Consider the following 17,324-nt stretch of genomic DNA (forward strand, 5'->3'; position numbering starts at 1 on the left):
GGAGTCCATCGGGATCCGTAGCTGGGGCTGGCTGACGCGAGGTTGCCAGCGGAAGTGGCCGCGGGGTTGCCGGAACTTGTAGTAATTAGAAGCTCCAGTCAGCAGTTGCCGCGTACTCGGGCAGCCGCCGCGTCGCGGTTACTAAGGAGTGGAGAGGGTAGTGGCAGGCGCCACCGTGGAGCGGCTCCGAGTTCCCCGGGAGGCTCGCAGGCGCACAACCCGCCAGACCGGGCCGTCGCCCCCGCGGACGTCTCGGAGGCGGAAGCGACGCCGGAGGCAGGTGCGGCTGGAAACTGGAAACTTAGTTTGCGTGACGGGTTAGAGTCTCCCCCGCCCCAGATGTAGCGTTTGGCAAGGAGGGGGCAGGAGCTCGTCCTTCATCCTTTTCTAGCCCTGTAAAACTGTACGTACTGGTTCTTTGGTGACTGTCATCTTAGCTGTTAGCATTGTCTTCGTGTTACAGAGAACTCACATTCACTGAGTGCCTACTGCCTGCCAGGCACTGTCTTAAGTGCGTATATATCCATCCTCTCATTTAGTCTCCTAACGGACCAGTCAGGTGAGGAAACTAAGGCACTTAACCAAGGCCAGATAGCATGTATCAGAACCTAGCTTAGCAGCCAGATTTTTTAAAATATAAATTTATTTTATTTATTATTTTTGGCTGCGTTGGGTCTTCGTTGCTGCACACGGGCTTTCTCTAGTTGCGCCGAGCGGGGGCTGCTCTTCGTTGTGGTGCGCGGGCTTCTCATTGCGGTGGCTTCTCCTGTTGCAGAGCACGGGCTCTAGGCGCGCGGGCTTCAGTAGTTGGGGCTCACGGGCTCTAGAGCGCAGGCTCAGTAGTTGCGGCGCAAAGGCTTAGTTGCTCCGCGGCATGTGGGATCCTCCCCGACCAGGGCTCGAACCCGTGTCCCCTGCGCTGGCAGACGGATTCTTAACCACTGCGCCTCCAGGGAAGCCCCCAGATGTTTGTTTGTTTTTTTTTTTTTTTTTGACGTCAAACCAGTGTCATGCTCCCTTTGTTACCACCTGGGGTCCTTGGACTCTTTAATCAATAGAAATTGGTAAGAGGCCAGGCGGGGAATTCAGGTAAGGCTTTATTGGGACTCGTCCTGCAGCAGGAGGGAGCAAAACAAGAAACAAGTGGGGGTGGAGGGGTGGCGGGTGAGCTGGTCCCTTAAATGGTGTGAGGGTGGGGGGATGGGTGGGTGAGGTGGGAGGGGGGGCTTAGGTGGTCTTCCCACCCCCTTGGTGGTGCTGTGTGCAGGGGTCATGGGCAGTACCCTGCTTTTGCTCCTAACACCTCAGAAGTGGCAGTTGGCTTCTGGCCTTTTTGTGTCTTACTGTTCATAATTTGCCCCAGCTGTGCATGCATGCAGTTACTTTTAGTCCCTTCGAGTTTCTTTGTATTTTGTTGTTCAAGGAGTTGTTTGTCCAGGTGCAAGCACTCTAGTAAAGGGTCACAGGTCTCAACCTATCTCACCTTTGCCGCCCTGCCTTTACAGTTTTAGGATGTAATAATATTCCAGATTTTTATTAATTCTTTTTTTTACACAAATATTTATTGAGCACCAACATTGCTTGGAACTGCACTAAGGGATACTAGGGGATCAGAAAAGACCTGGAACTCCTACTCTAATGACTTAGAGTTATCACATAATAGGACTTAATAATCTACTACACTGCATCATTTTTTTTTAACTCCCCATGAATTCCTCATATAAGTGTCCAAATGATTGAACAAACAGTACTTACTATGGAGTGGTCACTGTTCTTGGCACTGGGCACATACCCCTGAATAACAGACAAAACACCCGTCTTGATAAAGCTAACACCCACATGACCATAATTATTACTAAAAACTATTAGATGCAGTTTCTTCACCTCTGTGAAGCAATCCAGTCAGATGCCCCTGTAGCTTTTTATCTTTTTATAACTTATGTTTCAAGACCCAGCTCTAATGTCACCTACCCTGTGAAACTTCCTTGATCCTTCTTCCTTCTTTGCAGACAGAATGAAGAACTCCATAGTATTGTGTTCATGGTTCCATTTAGTTCAGTAAGCACTCAATTGAGACTCTTCAATGGACCAGACCCTGTTTGAGGTGCTGGGGATAAAGATATAGGTAGGACCCAGGCCTGGCCTTAGAGAGGCTCACTGAGGTTAGGGTGTAAGGAGTGGGGAACAGACAGGTAAGCAGACCATTATAATACAGTGTGGCACGGTGCCTTCATTAAGAGGTGGGCTGAGGTGGTAACACAGATGAGGGTCAACCTGAGGAGGGAGATATACAGGAAGTTCTTCTGTATGCGTCAGGCAAAGAAGAGGGGCAGAAGTGTGATAGACTGAAAGAATGGAAAAAGCAAATTCATGCAGATGAGAAGCATTATTCTGTGTGTGTGTGTGTGTGTGTGTCTTACCTTTCAACTTTGTCTTTGCTGGTTTTATCATGCATAAGTTTATTTTGTGTAAATGGTCATATAAATGATCCTTTCCTTTCTAATTTGTGATTTGCACTTCCTATTAAGCACTCTAGCCCCACCCCATTGTCATAAAATTATTCTCTTGTTCCACCCCCTTGTCTGTGTCTCTGTCTCTATTTCTTTTCTATCTGTTTCTGGGATCTTTAGTCCTGTAGTATTTTTCTAGGCCCCAGGTGAGACACATTTTGGATCAAAGGGTCACAGTAGGATATAATTAATGAGAAAGTTCAAGAGCTCTAAATGGCAAACTAAGAAGGAGTGCAATATCTATTTTACAGGTGAAGAAACAAAAAAAAAAGGAAGTCAAGAGATCTTTCCCAAAATCAAAGATCAAGTAAGTACTATGCAGATCAGAACCAAGGTCCTCATATTCTGTAAGTTACTGGAGTTTTCTCCAGCAGTCGTCTTCTCTAACATTTTCCAGGCAGCTATATACTCATTCATTCATTCATTCATTCACCCATCTAGCAGATAGGTGTGATTGGTCACAAGAGAGATTTCCTGAAAGACAGATTGACTGGATGACCGTCTTCCCCATCCAACCATCCATCCATCCCTTCATCTTCCCAGCACATTTTTAATGTGTTCTAGGCTCTATGCTAGGCTCTGGGATTGTATAGGTCACTAGGTATTATAGGCCCCATAGCAGGTGGGAAGTTGGTAAAGGGAGAAAACAATTATAATAAAATGATAAGTGTTATACTAGGAGAAGTATGGAGTATCGTGGAAGCACATAGAAAGGGCCCCCAACCCTTTTCAGAGTGGTCAGGGATCAGGAAATTCACAGTGCCCTGTGTTGAACCAAAGGAGATGTCAAGATCACTCATTCATTCCACAGGTACTTATGGAATCTATTATGTGCCAGGTGTTAGGTACTGGGAGTAAAGAGATGAACACCATAGATGCTATCCTTCTCCTAGAGGGGCTCAGAGTCTAGTCAGGGAGATTAGAAATATGTATAAAACCCCTTGGGCTCTGGGAGTACCATTGTACCCTTCATTTGGCTCACATATGTTTATTGGGTGTTTCCTATGAGCCTTCCAAGACTGGAAGAATGACAGTGAATTGGACATGTTTCCAGACTTGGAGGTTCAGAGGTCTTTGAAACAGCCCCCTCATGATTGTTAGTAATCCTATGAGGTAGAAAGGGGTCTGGCCATGAAAGACTTACAGAAGAAAAACTCCAGAGTTTAGCTAAAACAGCAATTATGTCCCTCTGGTAGGTTCAGTGAGCACTTTATGGAAGGGATGGCATCTGGACTGGGTCTAGAAAGAAGCTTGTTTTTTCTATTACCTCATTTAATTCTCACAACAATTCCCTGAGGCACAGGTTTTAATCCTCATTTTATATGTGAGAAATCTGAGGCCCAAAGAGGTAAAGTGATTTGCAGAAGGTCACTCCACTTAGCAGTAGAAACTAGTCTCAAATTTAAGTCTCTTGTCTCTAAAATTGTTGCCGCCTCCTACTGCACCCCTCTACTTTTCATATTTGTCACTTCCAGGAAACATTTTCTCAGGACACCTGATCCCAGCTCTCCACTCTGCTCCTTCTTTGTACTGAATCTCTTCCCAGACCCTCCATCTCAGGGTTCCGCATTCTTGCCAGGGTCTCCCTTCCCCTGGCCGGGTTCCCAAACGTCTGCTACCCCAAATTGTCTGAAGCTATCCCAAAGCAGATTAGGGAATGACTGGATCCTTTTAAAGAAAAATCTCAATCTCTAAGAGCTTAAGGTTCAAAAAATTTAGATCTTTGATAAGAGATTGTTTTCCTAAAGGAAGTGGCATTTGAGCTGAATCTTTTTTTTTTTTTTTTTGTGGTACGCGGGCCTCTCACTGTTGTTGCCTCTCCCGTTGCGGAGCACAGTCTCTGGACGCGTAGGCTCAGCGGCCATGGCTCATGGGCCTAGCCGCTCCGTGGCATGTGGGATCTTCCCGGACCGGGGCACGAACCCATGTCCCCTGCATCAGCAGGCGGACTCTCAACCACTGTGCCACCAGGGAAGCCCTGAGCTGAATCTTAAAGCATGAGATCTGCCAGATGAGCAAGGTGGATAGACCTATTTTAGGCCAAAGGAACTCTAAGAACAAAGGCATGGAAGACCGAATGTGTTTGGGGGAATAGAAAATGATTCTGTGAGCCTCTTGGGTGGAGTGACTGGAGCTGGAAAGTTAGGACATAGGTCTCCAGGGGCCTTCAAGGCCAGGCTCAAGCTTGCTCAGTGGGAATCCAGTCAGAAGACTGTTGCAGTGTTCTAGGTGGGAGACGATGAAAGATTTAATGAAAGAGGTGAGTGTACTTCTGAGCTGGAATTTTCGTGACTTCTGACCAATGGAATCCCATTTCACCAGGCATTATATTTGTCAGACCTCTCTAAAGCCCAGCTTGGGTCATGGCTCTCCCCAACTTAGATATCATCCACGTCTCTCCGTTACCTACAGTGTGGAGCCTGGGCTCCTAGCCTGGCACTGAAGGCCTTCAGAAGCAGGCACCCTCCTTCCCATTCAGCCTTATTGTCCAAGACTCCCAAACACACCTCCTTCCCCTTCCTGGGTCAGGTTCTTTCTTTACTGTGCCAGATGTACCCACCACCGTGCCCTTAATCCTGTGGCCCTTTCTATTAATGCTTATCCTTCTCTCTATCAGAAAACTCAGTTCATCTCTCAAACCCAATTTATCCAGTTCACATCTCATTATTTGCACATCATCTTGCCTAAAGTATGAGAGCTCTCTTCCCTGAACTCAAAACAAAGAACATAGCTAGTGAACACTTAATATGTACCAGGCACTACCTTTCCAAGTTGATCTTCTCCTTTGTCTATTAAGGTAGACATTTTACAGGTGAGGAAACTGAGGCTTAGAGGGGTAGAGAATTTTCCCAGTCAACGAGTCAGGCAAGAGCCAAGATTCAAACCAGGTCTGTCTGAGCCCAAAAGTGATGCTTTTTCTACTGTTTCACTGAGCTACGGTTGATTTGAACCGAAAAACCCAGGGCCTATCTCCCTTGTTATCTAAAGGGCCGGCCCATTTCTGAAGCAGGATAGTGGGCTTCTAGGGCCTCGGAGTTAGGGCGTGTGTTAGGGGTGGTCCTGGTGAGTTCACAGACTGTGTTGGGGTGAGAGAGCAGCCCTGTCCCTTCTCACTCCTTACTTTCTTGCTTTCCTTGCTTGGCTCTCAGGGACATGGCCTCCTCAGGAGTCTACAAACTGGATGATGGGAAGCCTTATCTGAGCAACTGCTTTCCGGCCAAAAATCTGCTTCGGATGCCAGAGGAAGGTCAGGTGACTTCTCGTATCAGTACGTTTGCCTCACACCCGGCTCCTGCTTCAGAATGTCCCTGACACCCATTTCTTCCCTTCAACCCCTTCCCTGCTGTTCCCTGCCCCTACACAATCCCTTCCCTTCCAATCCATCTCCCCCCAGCAGTCTCAGGGAGCCTTATTTTTTTTAAATTTTATTTATTTATTAGAATTCTTTTATTTTTATACAGTTTTTTTCAGGTTACTTTCCATTTAGAGATATTGGCTATATTCTCCATGTTGTACAATACATCCTTGAGCCTGACTTACACCCAGCAGTTGGTACCTCCCACTCTCTCACACCTATATTGCCCCTTCACCACCCCCCCACCCACTGGTCACCACTAGTTTGTTCTCCGTATCTGTGGGTCTGCTTCTTTTATGTTATATTCACTAGTTTGTTGTATTTTTAAAATTCCACATAGAAGCAATATCATGCAGTACTTATCTTTCTCTGTTTGAGTTATTTCACTTAGCATAATGCCCTCCAAGCCCATCCATGTTGTTGCAAATGGCAAAATTTCATTCTTTTTTATGGCTGAGTAGTATTCTGTTGTATATATGTACCACATCTTCTTTATCCATTCCTCTGTTGATGGACACTTAAGCTTGTTTCCATGTCTTGGCTATTGTAAGTAATGCTGCTATGAACATTGGGGTGCATGTATGTTTTCGAATTAGTGACTTTGTTTTTTTTGGATATATACCCAGGAGTGGAATTGCTGGGTCATATGGTAGTTACGTTTTTAGTTTTTTGAGGAACCTCCACAGTGTTTTCCACAGTGGCTGCAGCAATTTACATTCCCACCAACAGTGCACAAGGGTTCTCAGGGAACCTTCTAAAGTGCACATCTAACCATAGTGTTCCCTTCTGTTTAGTGACTTCTCACTGCTAGTTCCTTTACCTTCTGCTCTAACCCCCCTTATCCTTTTTTACAACCCCTTTCCTTGATTTATGCCCTGTTCCATAGTGTTTATAATATTTTCACATAGCTTTTTAACATTCGCCCAGAACATTCCAGCCCTCATCCCAGTTATCCAAACACCTCCCATCCCGCAAGGCCCAGCCCTTCTCCCAGTTCTTCCAGTAAGCCGTATCCAGCTACTCCATCTGTCAGTGCCCATCCTCTCTTGAAAGCCGTCTTCCTTTCTGTGTTTCTCACTTGATGCGTAATTATAGTCTGCCCAGCTCCTAAATAAAATGGCTTAAACTTGACTCTGCTAAGTAGTTTTTCAAACATTTATCTAGTTAAAGACGCCCCTGGGGCAGGGACTCCTCCTATGCTGAGCAGAGTCCTGCAGATGGAACGCTGCCGAGAAGTGTGGGTTCACTGGATTGGATTTGCCGCTTTGAAAGGGTAGAGCAAGGGAGAAGTACCCCTAGCTTACCCTAGATGAAATGACGTGCTGGTCGCTCTGTACATGGAATAGTAGAAGAACCTTCTCCTCCAGCCTGTGCTCCCCACTTCTCTTGAGTGGTTTCATTTTTCACACAGAGACCTTCTTTGGCCACCTATCTGTTGAAAACCCTCCCATGGAGCTCTCAGTATGCACTCATGATTTCACATCCACACCCCCTCACACACACATAAATGGACAGATAGAGAAATAAATATAGCCATATGTATCTGCATGTGTTGGTATATGTACATGTATTTCCTGGCCCACAGAGGGCAATGATACCTCAGTCGCAAAGAGCATGCCTGCTGCCTAGATGTTGATTTCTAAATACCATTCTCCAGTAAACAAAGCCAGGGCTCCTAAGACAAAAACCTGTTTCTAGAGCTGAGGCAAGAAAAATACATACTGAGCCTGGAACACTGTGTGGTGCCAGAAAATAAAGCAGTGCTCAGAAAAATGATGGGGGCAGTTTGAAAGGACATAGGTGCCAAACTGAAGGAGCGCCCAGTGGCCAAAGCTGGAACAATATGAGCGGCAAAATAAATAAAGGTAGAATTGGGTTGGAATCCATAGAATAAGTAAATAGTCATGATCCCATGCTGATACAATTAAATTAAGAATACATAAATAAGTGGGGGAGAAGGAAGAGTCCTTCCTTACAATAGAATTACAGTTAATAAATGTAGAAGGAATTAAGGAAATAGAAAATTACTTTTTTGGGGGAAAATCACTATTAAAACATCACAATAATAACTTTTACAGACAAGAAACTTCTATGGATACTGTATCAGTCAGGGTTCTTCAGAGAAATAGAATCAATAAGATGTGTGTATGTACGTCAGTGTGTGTGTGTGTGTGTGTGTGTGTATGTATCTCCTACAAGTTTTGTTTTCATATACATATATGTGTTTATATATATGGACCAACACACATATATAAATTATATATTTTTAAGGAATTGGTTTATGAAATGTGGAGGCTGGCAAGTCTGAAATCTATAGGACAGGCAAGCTGAAAACTCAGAGAAGAGCTGATGCTTCAGTTTTAAGGCAAAATTGCGTATTTCTTTGGGAAGCCTGTATTTGCACTTTTTTTTTTTAACATCTTTATTGGAGTATAATTACTTTACAATGGTGTGTTAGTTTCTGCTTTATAACAAAGTGAATCAGTTATACATATGTTCCCATATCTCTTCCCTCTTGCGTCTCCCTCCCTCCAAACCCTCCCTATCCCACCCCTCCAGGCGGTCACAAAGCACCGAGCTGATCTCCCTGTGCTATGCGGCTGCTTCCCACTAGCTATCTACCTTACGTTTGGTAGTGTATATATATCCATGCCTCTTTCTCGTTTTGTCACAGCTCACCCTTCCCACTCCCCATATCCTCAAGTCCGTTCTCTAGCAGGTCTGTGTCTTTATTCCTGTCTTACCCCTAGGTTCTTCATGACATTTTTTTCCCTTAAATTCCATATATATGTGTTAGCATACGGTATTTGGCTTTCTCTTTCTGACTTACTTCACTCCGTATGACAGACTCTAGGTCTATCCACCTCATTACAAATAGCTCAATTTCGTTTCTTTTTATGGCTGAGTAATATTCCATTGTATATATGTGCCACATCTTCTTTATCCATTCATCCGATGATGGACACTTAGGTTGTTTCCATCTCCAGGCTATTGTAAATAGAGCTGCAGTGAACATTTTGGTACATGACTCTTTTTGAATTATGGTTTTCTCAGGGTATATGCCCAGTAGTGGGATTGCTGGGTCATATGGTAGTTCTATTTGCAGTTTTTTAAGGAACCTCCATACTGTTCTCCATAGTGACGGTACCAATTCACATTCCCACCAGCAGTGCAAGAGGGTTCCCTTTTCTCCACACCCTCTCCAGATTTATTGTTTCTAGATTTTTTGATGATGGCCATTCTGACTGGTGTGAGATGATATCTCATTGTAGTTTTGATTTGCATTTCTCTAATGATTAATGATGCTGAGCATTCTTTCATGTGTTTGTTGGCAGTCTGTATATCTTCTTTGGAGAAATGTCTGTTTAGGTCTTCTGCCCATTTTTGGATTGGGTTGTTTGTTTTTTTGTTATTGAGCTGCATGAGCTGCTTGTAAATATTGGAAATTAATCCTTTGTCAGTTGCTTCATTTGCAAATATTTTCTCCCATTCTGAGGGTTGTCTTTTGGTCTTGTTTATGGTTTCCTTTGCTGTTCAAAAGCTTTGAAGTTTCATTAGGTCCCATTTGTTTATTTTTGTTTTTATTTCCATTTCTCTAGGAGGTGGGTCAAAAAGGATCTTGCTGTGATTTATGTCATAGAGTGTTCTGCCTATGTTTTCCTCTAAGAGTTTGATAGTTTCTGGCCTTACATTTAGGTCTTTCATCCATTTTGAACTTATTTTTGTGTATGGTGTTCAGGAGTGATCTAATCTCATACTTTTACATGTACCTGTCCAGTTTTCCCAGCACCACTTATTGAAGAGGCTGTCCTTTCTCCACTGTACATTCCTGCCTCCTTTATCAAAGATAAGGTGACTATATGTGCGTGGGTTTATCTCTGGGCTTTCTATCCTGTTCCACTGAGCTATCTTTCTGTTTTTGTGCCAGTACCATACTGTCTTGATACTGTAGCTTTGTAGTATAGTCTGAAGTCAGGGAGCCTGATTCCTCCAGCTCTGTTTTTCGTTCTCAAGATTGCTTTGGCTATTTGGGGTCTTTGGTGTTTCCTTACAAATTGTGAAAGCTTTTGTTCTAGTTCTGTGAAAAATGCCAGTGGTAGTTTGATAGGGATTGCATTGAATCTGTAGATTGCTTTGGGTAGTAGAGTCATTTTCACAATGTTGATTCTTCCAATCCAAGAACATGGTATATCTCTCCATCTATCTGTATCATCTTTAATTTCTTTCATCAGTGTCTTATAATTTTTGCATACAGGTCTTTTGTCTCCTTAGGTCGGTTTATTCCTAGATATTTTATTCTTTTTGTTGCAATGGTAAATGGGAGTGTTTTCTTGATTTCACTTTCAGATTTTTCATCATTAGTGTATAGGAATGCCAGAGATTTCTGTGCATTAATTTTGTATCCTGCAACTTTACTAAATTCATTGATTAGCTTTAGTAGTTTTCTGGTAGCATCTTTAGGATTCTCTATGTGTAGTATGTCATCTGCAAACAGTGACAGCTTTACTTCTTCTTTTCCGATTTGGATTCCTTTTATTTCCTTTTCTTCTCTGATTGCTGTGGCTAAAACTTCCAAAACTATGTTGAATAAGAGTGGTGAGAGTGGGCAACCTTGTCTTGATCCTGATCTTAGTGGGAATGCTTTCAGTTTTTCACCATTGAGGATGATGTTGGCTGTGGGTTTGTCATATATGGCCTTTATTATGTTGAGGAAAGTTCCCTCTATGCCTACTTTCTGCAGGGTTTTTATCATAAATGGGTTTTGAATTTTGTCAAAAGCTTTCTCTGCATCTATTGAGATGATCATATGGTTTTTCTCCTTCAATTTGTTAATATGGTGTATCACATTGATTGATTTGCGTATATTGAAGAATCCTTGCATTCCTGGAATAAACCCCACTTGATCATGGTGTATGATCCGTTTAATGTGCTGCTGGATTCTGTTTGCTAGTATTTTGTTGAGGATTTTTGCATCTAGTTCATCAGTGATATTGGCCTGTAGTTTTCTTTCTTTGTGACATCCTTGTCTGGTTTTGGTATCAAGGTGATGGTGGCCTCTTAGAATGAATTTGGGAGTGTTCTTCCCTCTGCTATATTTTGGAAGAGTTTGAGAAGGATAGGTGTTAGCTCTTCTCTAAACGTTTGATAGAATTCGCCTGTGAAGCCATCTGGTCCTGGGCTTTTGTTTTTTGGAAGATTTTTATCACAGTTTCAATTTCAGTGCTTGTGATTGGTCTGTTCATATTTTCTATTTCTTCCTGATTCAGTCTTGGCAGGTTGTGCATTTCTAAGAATTTGTCCATTTCTTCCAGGTTGTCCATTTTATTGGCATAGAGTTACTTATAGTAATCTCTCATGATCTTTTGTATTTCTGCAGTGTCAGTTGTTACTTCTTTTTCATTTCTAATTCTATTGCTGTGAGTCTTCTCCCTTTTTTTCTTGATGAGGCTGGCTAATGGTTTTTCAATTTTGTTTATCTTATCAAAGCACCAGCTTTTAGTTTTATTGACCTTTGCTATCGTTTCCTTCATTTCTTTTTCATTTATTTCTGATCTGATTTTTATGATTTCTTTCCCTCTGCTAACTTTGGGGTATTTTTGTTCTTCTTTCTCTAATTGCTTTAGGTGCAAGGTTAGGTTGTTTATTCAAGATGTTTCCTGTTTCTTAAGGTGGGCTTGTATTGCTATAAACGTCCCTCTTAGAACTGCTTTTTCTGTAGCCCATGGGTTTTGGGTCGTCGTTTCTCCATTGTCATTTGTTTCTAGGTATTTTTTTATTTCCTCTTTGTTTCCTTCAGTGATCACTTCGTTATTAAGTAGTGTATTGTTTAGCCTCCATGTGTTTGTAGTTTTTACAGATCTTTTCCTGTAATTGATATCTAGTCTCATAGCGTTGTGGTCGGAAAAGATACTTGATACAATTTCAATTTTCTTAAATTTACCAAGGCTTGATTTGTGACCCAAGATATGATCTATCCTGGAGAATGTTCCATGAGCACTTGAGAAAAATGTGTATTCTGTTGTTTTTGGATGGAATGTCCTATAAATATCAATTAAGTCCATCTTGTTTAATGTATCATTTAAAGCTTGTGTCTCCTTAATTATTTTCATTTTGGATAATCTGTCCATTGGTGAAAGTGGGGTGCTAAAGTCCCCTACTATGAATGTGTTACTGTCCATTTCCCCTTTTATGGCTGTTAGTACTTGCCTTATGTATTGAGGTGCTCCTATGTTGGGTGCATAAATATTTACAATTGTTTTATCTTCTTCTTGGATCGATCCCTTGATCATTATGCAGTGCCCTTCTTTGTCTCTTCTAATAGTCTTTATTTTAAAGTCTATTTTGTCTGATATGAGAATTTCTACTCCAGCTTTCTTTTGGTTTCCATTTGCATGAAATATCTTTTTCCATCCCCTCACTTTCAGTCTGTATGTGTCTCTAGGTCTGAAGTGGGTCTCTTGTAGACAGCATATATATGGGTCTTGTTTTTGTATCCATTCAGCCAATCTGTGTCTTTTGGTGGGAGCATTTAGTCCATTTACATTTAAGGTAATTATCGATATGTATGTTCCTATTCCCATTTTCTAAATTGTTTTGGGTTCGTTATTGTAGGTCTTTTCCTTCTGTTGTGTTTCTTGCCTAGAGAAGTTCCTTTAGCAGTTGTTGTAGAGCTGGTTTGGTGGTGCTGAACTCTCTCAGCTTTTGCTTGTCTGTAAAGGTTTTAATTTCTCCATCAAATCTGAATGAGATCCTTGCTGGGTAGAGTAATCTTGGTTGCAGGTTTTTCTCCTTCATCACTTTAAATATGTCCTGCCAGTCCCTTCTGGCTTGCAGAGTTTCTGCTGAAAGATCAGCTGTTAACCTTACGGGGATTCCCTTGTGTGTTATTTGTTGTTTTTCCCTTGCTGCTTTTAATATGTTTTCTTTGTATTTAATTTTTTACAGTTTGATTAATATGTGTCTTGGCATATTTCTCTTTGGATATATCCTGTATAGGATTCTCTGTGCTTCCTGTACTTGATTAACTATTTCCTTTCCCATATTAGGGAAGTTTTCAACTATAATCCCTTCAAATATTTTCTCAGTCCCTTTCTTTTTCTCTTCTTCTTCTGGAACCTCTATAATTCGAATGTTGATGCATTTAATGTTGTCCCAGAGGTCTCTGAGACTGTCCTCAGTTCTTTTCATTCTTTTTTCTTTATTCTGCTCTGCAGTAGTTATTTCCACTATTTTATCTTCCAGGTCACTTATCCATTCTTCTACCTCAGTTATTCTGCTATTGGTCCCATCTAGAGTCTTTTTCATTTCATTTATTGTGTTGTTCTTCATTGTTTGTTTCATCTTTAGTTTTTCTAGGTCCTTGTTAAATGTTTCTTGCATTTTGTCTATTCTGTTTCCAAGATTTTGGATCATCTTTACTATCATTATTGCGAATTCTTTTTCAGGTAGAGTGCCTATTTCCTCTTCATTTGTTAGGTCTGGTGGGTTTTTATCTTGCTCCTTCATCTGCTGTGTGTTTTTCTGTCTTCTCATTTTGCTTATCTTACTGTGTTTGGGATCTCCTCTTTGCAGGCTGCAGGTTCGTAGTTCCCGTTGTTTTTGCTGTCTGTCCCCAGTGGCTAAGGTTTGTTTAGTGGGTTGTGTAGGCTTCCTGGTGGAGGGGACTAGTGCCTGTGTTCTGGTGGATGAGGCTGGATCTTGTCTTTCTGGTGGGCAGGTCCACGTCTGGTGGTGTGTTTTGGGGTGTCTGTGGACTTATTATGATTTTAGGCAGCCTCTCTGCTAATGGGTGGGGTTGTGTTCCTGTTTTGCTAGTTGTTTGTCATAGGGTGTCCAGCACTGTAGCTTGCTGGTCGTTGAGTGAAGGTGGTTGCTGGTGTTGAGATGGAGATCTCTGGGAGATTTTCGCTGTTTGATATTATGTGGAGCTGGGAGGTCTCTTGTGGACCAGTGTCCTGAAGTTGGCTCTCCCACCTCAGAGGCACAGCACTGACTCCTGGCTGCAGCACCAAGAGCCTTTCATCCACACAGCTCAGAATAAAAGGGAGAAAAAGTAGAGAGCAACAATTAGTAGAAGTAGCAAGAAAGGAAGGAAGGAAGGGAGGGAGGAAGGAAGGAAGGAAGGAAGGAAGAAAGAAAAGGAAAGAAAGGAGGGAGGGATGGTGGGACAAAGGAAGGAGAGAAGGAAGGAAAAAAGAAAGAAAGAAAGAAGAGAAAGTAAAATAAAATGAAGTAAAATATAATAAAGTTATTAAATTAAAAAATAATTATTAAGAAAAAAAAAAAACGGACGGATAGAACCTTAGGACAAATGGTGGAAGCAAAGCTATACAGACAAAATCTCACACAGAAGCATACACATACACACTCCCAAAAAGAGGAAAAGGGGAAAAAAATCATAAATCTTGCTCTCAAAGTCCACCTCCTCAATTTGGGATGATTCCTTGTCTAAAGGAGGGAAGGAAGGAAGGAAAGAAAGAAAGAAAGAAGGTAAAATAAAGTTGTTAAAATTAATTATTAAGAAAAAAAATTTTTTTTAAAAAGTACGGATAGAACCCTAGGACAAATGGTGGAAGCAAGGCTATACAGACAAAATCTCACACAGAAGCATACACATACACACTCCCAAAAGGAGAAAAGGGGATAAAATCATAAGTCTTGCTCTCAAAGTCCACCTCCTCAATTTGGGATGATTCGTTGTCTATTTATGTATTCCACAGATGCAGGGTACGTCAAGTTGATTGTGGAGCTTTAATCCGCTGCTTCTGAGGCTGCTGGGAGAGATTTCCCTTTCTCTTCTCTGTTCTCACAGCTCCCAGGGGCTCAGCTTTGGATTTGGCCCCGCCTCTGCGTGTAGGTCGCCAGAGGGCATCTGTTTTTCCGCTCAGACAGGACGGGGTTAAAGGAGCCGCTGATTTGGGGGCTCTGGCTCACTCAGGCCCAGGGGAGGGAGGGGCACGGCGTGCGGGGCGGGCCTGCGGCGGCAGAGGCCCGCATGATGTTGCAACAGCCTGAGGCGCGCCGTGCGTTCTCCTGGGGAAGTTGTCCCTGGATCCCGGGAACCTGGCAGTGGCGGGCTGCACAGGCTCCACACAGGCTTCTTGGTGGCAGCGGCAGCAGCCTTAGCGTCTCCTGCCCGTCTCTGCGCAGCTCGCGCCCGTCTCTGGAGCTCCTTTAAGCAGCGCTCTTAATCCCCTCTCCTCGCGCACTAGGAAACAAAGAGGGAAGAAAAAGTCTCTTGCCTCTTTCGCACCTCCAGACCTTTTCCTGGACTCCCTCCCGGCTAGCCGTGGCGCACTAACCCCTTCAGGCTGTGTTCACGCCGCCAACCCCAGTCCTCTCCCTGCGCTCCGACCGAAGCCCAAGCCTCAGCTCGCAGCCCCGCCCGCCCCGGCAGGTGAGCAGGCACCGATCCTCTGCGCGGGAATCTCCCTGCTTTGCCCTCCGCACCCCTGTTGCTGCGCTCTCTTCCGCGGCTCGGCTCCGAAGCTACCCCCATCCGCCACCCGCAGTCTCCACCCACGAAGGGGCTTCCTAGTGTGTGGAAACCTTTCCTCCTTCACAGCTCCCTCCCACTGGTGCAGGTCCCGTCCCTATTTTTTTGTCTTTTTTTTTCTTTTGCCCTACCCAGGTACGTGGGGAGTTTCTTGCCTTTTGGGAGGTCTGAGGTCTTCTGCCAGTGTTCAGTAGGTGTTCTGTAGGAGTTGTTCCACGTGTAGATGTATTTCTGGTGTATCTGGGGGGAGGAAGGTGATCTCCGTTTTACTCTTCCGCTATCTTCCCCCGGAGGTGTATTTGCTTTTAAGGTCTTTCAAGCCAGTGGGTGAGACCCACACGTTATCAAGGATAGTCTCCTTTACTTAAAGTCAACTGGTTGTGGATGTTAGCCACATCTACAATATACCTTCACAGCAACACCTAGATTAGTGTTTGATTGACTAACTGCTTACCATAGTCTAGCCAAGTTGACACAAAATTAATCATCACAGATGCTAGGATTAGTGGGTCAAAGTATGATGAGAAACAGGATATTTGTATAGTCTTGAGCTATCTTTATTAATTAGAAAGGGACTTCTTAGTAACTAAGAAAACCTAAGAGAAGCTAAGCCGATACCACCTTGGCCGAGTGATCAAAATAAACATCACCAGTAATAAGACATATTGACATCATGTATGCCCTGACATTTTGTGCTGAGGAGGGCACAGCATCACTTCTTGCCAAACTGCAAGGCCTTAGTCTAATTATGGGAAAACATCAAACAAACTCAAATTGAGGGACATTTGATAAAGCAGTTGACTAGTACTCTTCAAAAGTGTCAAGATCACACAAGAAAAATAGAGACTACAGAACTGTCACAGTTTGGGGGAAACTAAGCAGATGTGACAACTAAATGAAATGTGAGATCTTGGATTGGATCCTGGAACAGAAAGAGAACATTAGTGAGAAAACTGACAAAAATCAAGAAAGGCTGTAGATTCATTACTAATATCATGCCAGTGTTAATTTCTTGGTTTTAACCATTGTATTATGATTATGTAAGATGTTAACATTAGGGAACCTGGGTGAAAGCTGTACAGGAACTCTGTATTGTTTTTACAGCTTTTCGGGAAGTCTGAAATTATCTCAAAATGAAAATTTACAGGGGAAAAAACCTTTCCATGAATACTCTTCCTGCTAAAAGCCTACCCCATTAAAACCCAAACTTCTTATACTGGTTGAGATCTGACTCTGCTGACCTCTCCAGCCTCATCTCTTTTCCCTCAGGTCTATCTCCCCACACACTCCAGGCCTTCCTTTCTGGCTCTCTTGGCAGTTTTGGCACCAACTCAGGCTGGAGGCCCTAGGAGTTTGGGCTATTGGGATAGGACAAAGGTCCATGGCCCAGATGGGGGCAGCCCTGGGAAATGAGTGCCTGGGCTGTCAGGCCCAGGATGGGAATAGGAACTGGCTCACGTCAGATGTAGGATGGGAGCTGCATCCAAGACGCAGGATTAGCAGCAGTAGTCAGGTGAGTGAAGGTGAGCCCTTGAGGCAGGGGTAGCGGGCTATGCAGGCAGAGAGCCAGTGGTCGGGCACCAAGCTGATTCCCACAGCTCTGTGCTGTTCTTCTGTGCAGTCCCAATCTTTGGTTTTTCCATCTCCACCTAGTCAACTTTCAACATACAAGATCTAGCTCATGCCCAAGGCTGGTAGCTCCCCGCTCTGAGCTTCACAGCACCCTTTACGTTATTGAGCTCCTTCGAATCCTCCATTGTATCCTTCTCCATAGCCCCAGCTCCTGGCGCAAAGTAGATGCTCAGAAAAGGTCTGAATGGATGATTGTGGGTGAGAGCTGTGGCTCAGGGTGAGTTCAGCAACACTCACAGTGTGGGAAGCTCTGTGCAGGCCTTGGGAATACTGAGGTGAGTGAATCAAAGTCTGTGCTCTCATGGAGCTTCCACTCTAGAGGGCAAGACAG

At 43.4% G+C, this 17,324-nt stretch overlaps 1 protein-coding gene across 9 annotated transcripts in view; it reads left to right on the forward strand.

Moving 5' to 3' along the window:
* The first annotated feature begins 111 nt into the window (after positions 1-111).
* XRRA1 (X-ray radiation resistance associated 1) overlaps positions 112-17,324 on the forward strand; it is a 103,390-nt gene continuing 86,177 nt past the window's right edge. For 4 of the 9 annotated variants that reach the window (XM_032640572.1, XM_032640567.1, XM_032640569.1 and 1 more), the window contains exons 1-3: positions 169-280; positions 2,762-2,817; positions 5,660-5,757. In XM_032640572.1, coding sequence (XP_032496463.1) covers positions 5,664-5,757 — 94 coding nt within the window. In that variant the 5' untranslated portion in view covers positions 169-280; positions 2,762-2,817; positions 5,660-5,663. Of the gene's footprint in view, positions 404-2,761; positions 2,818-5,659; positions 5,758-17,324 lie in introns of all 9 variants that reach the window. The other 5 variants (XM_032640576.1, XM_032640577.1, XM_032640574.1 and 2 more) reach the window with 4 other exon arrangements.

This window comes from Phocoena sinus, chromosome 8 (assembly GCF_008692025.1).
Source record: "Phocoena sinus isolate mPhoSin1 chromosome 8, mPhoSin1.pri, whole genome shotgun sequence".
In the NCBI taxonomy this organism is placed as follows: Eukaryota; Metazoa; Chordata; class Mammalia; order Artiodactyla; family Phocoenidae; genus Phocoena; species Phocoena sinus.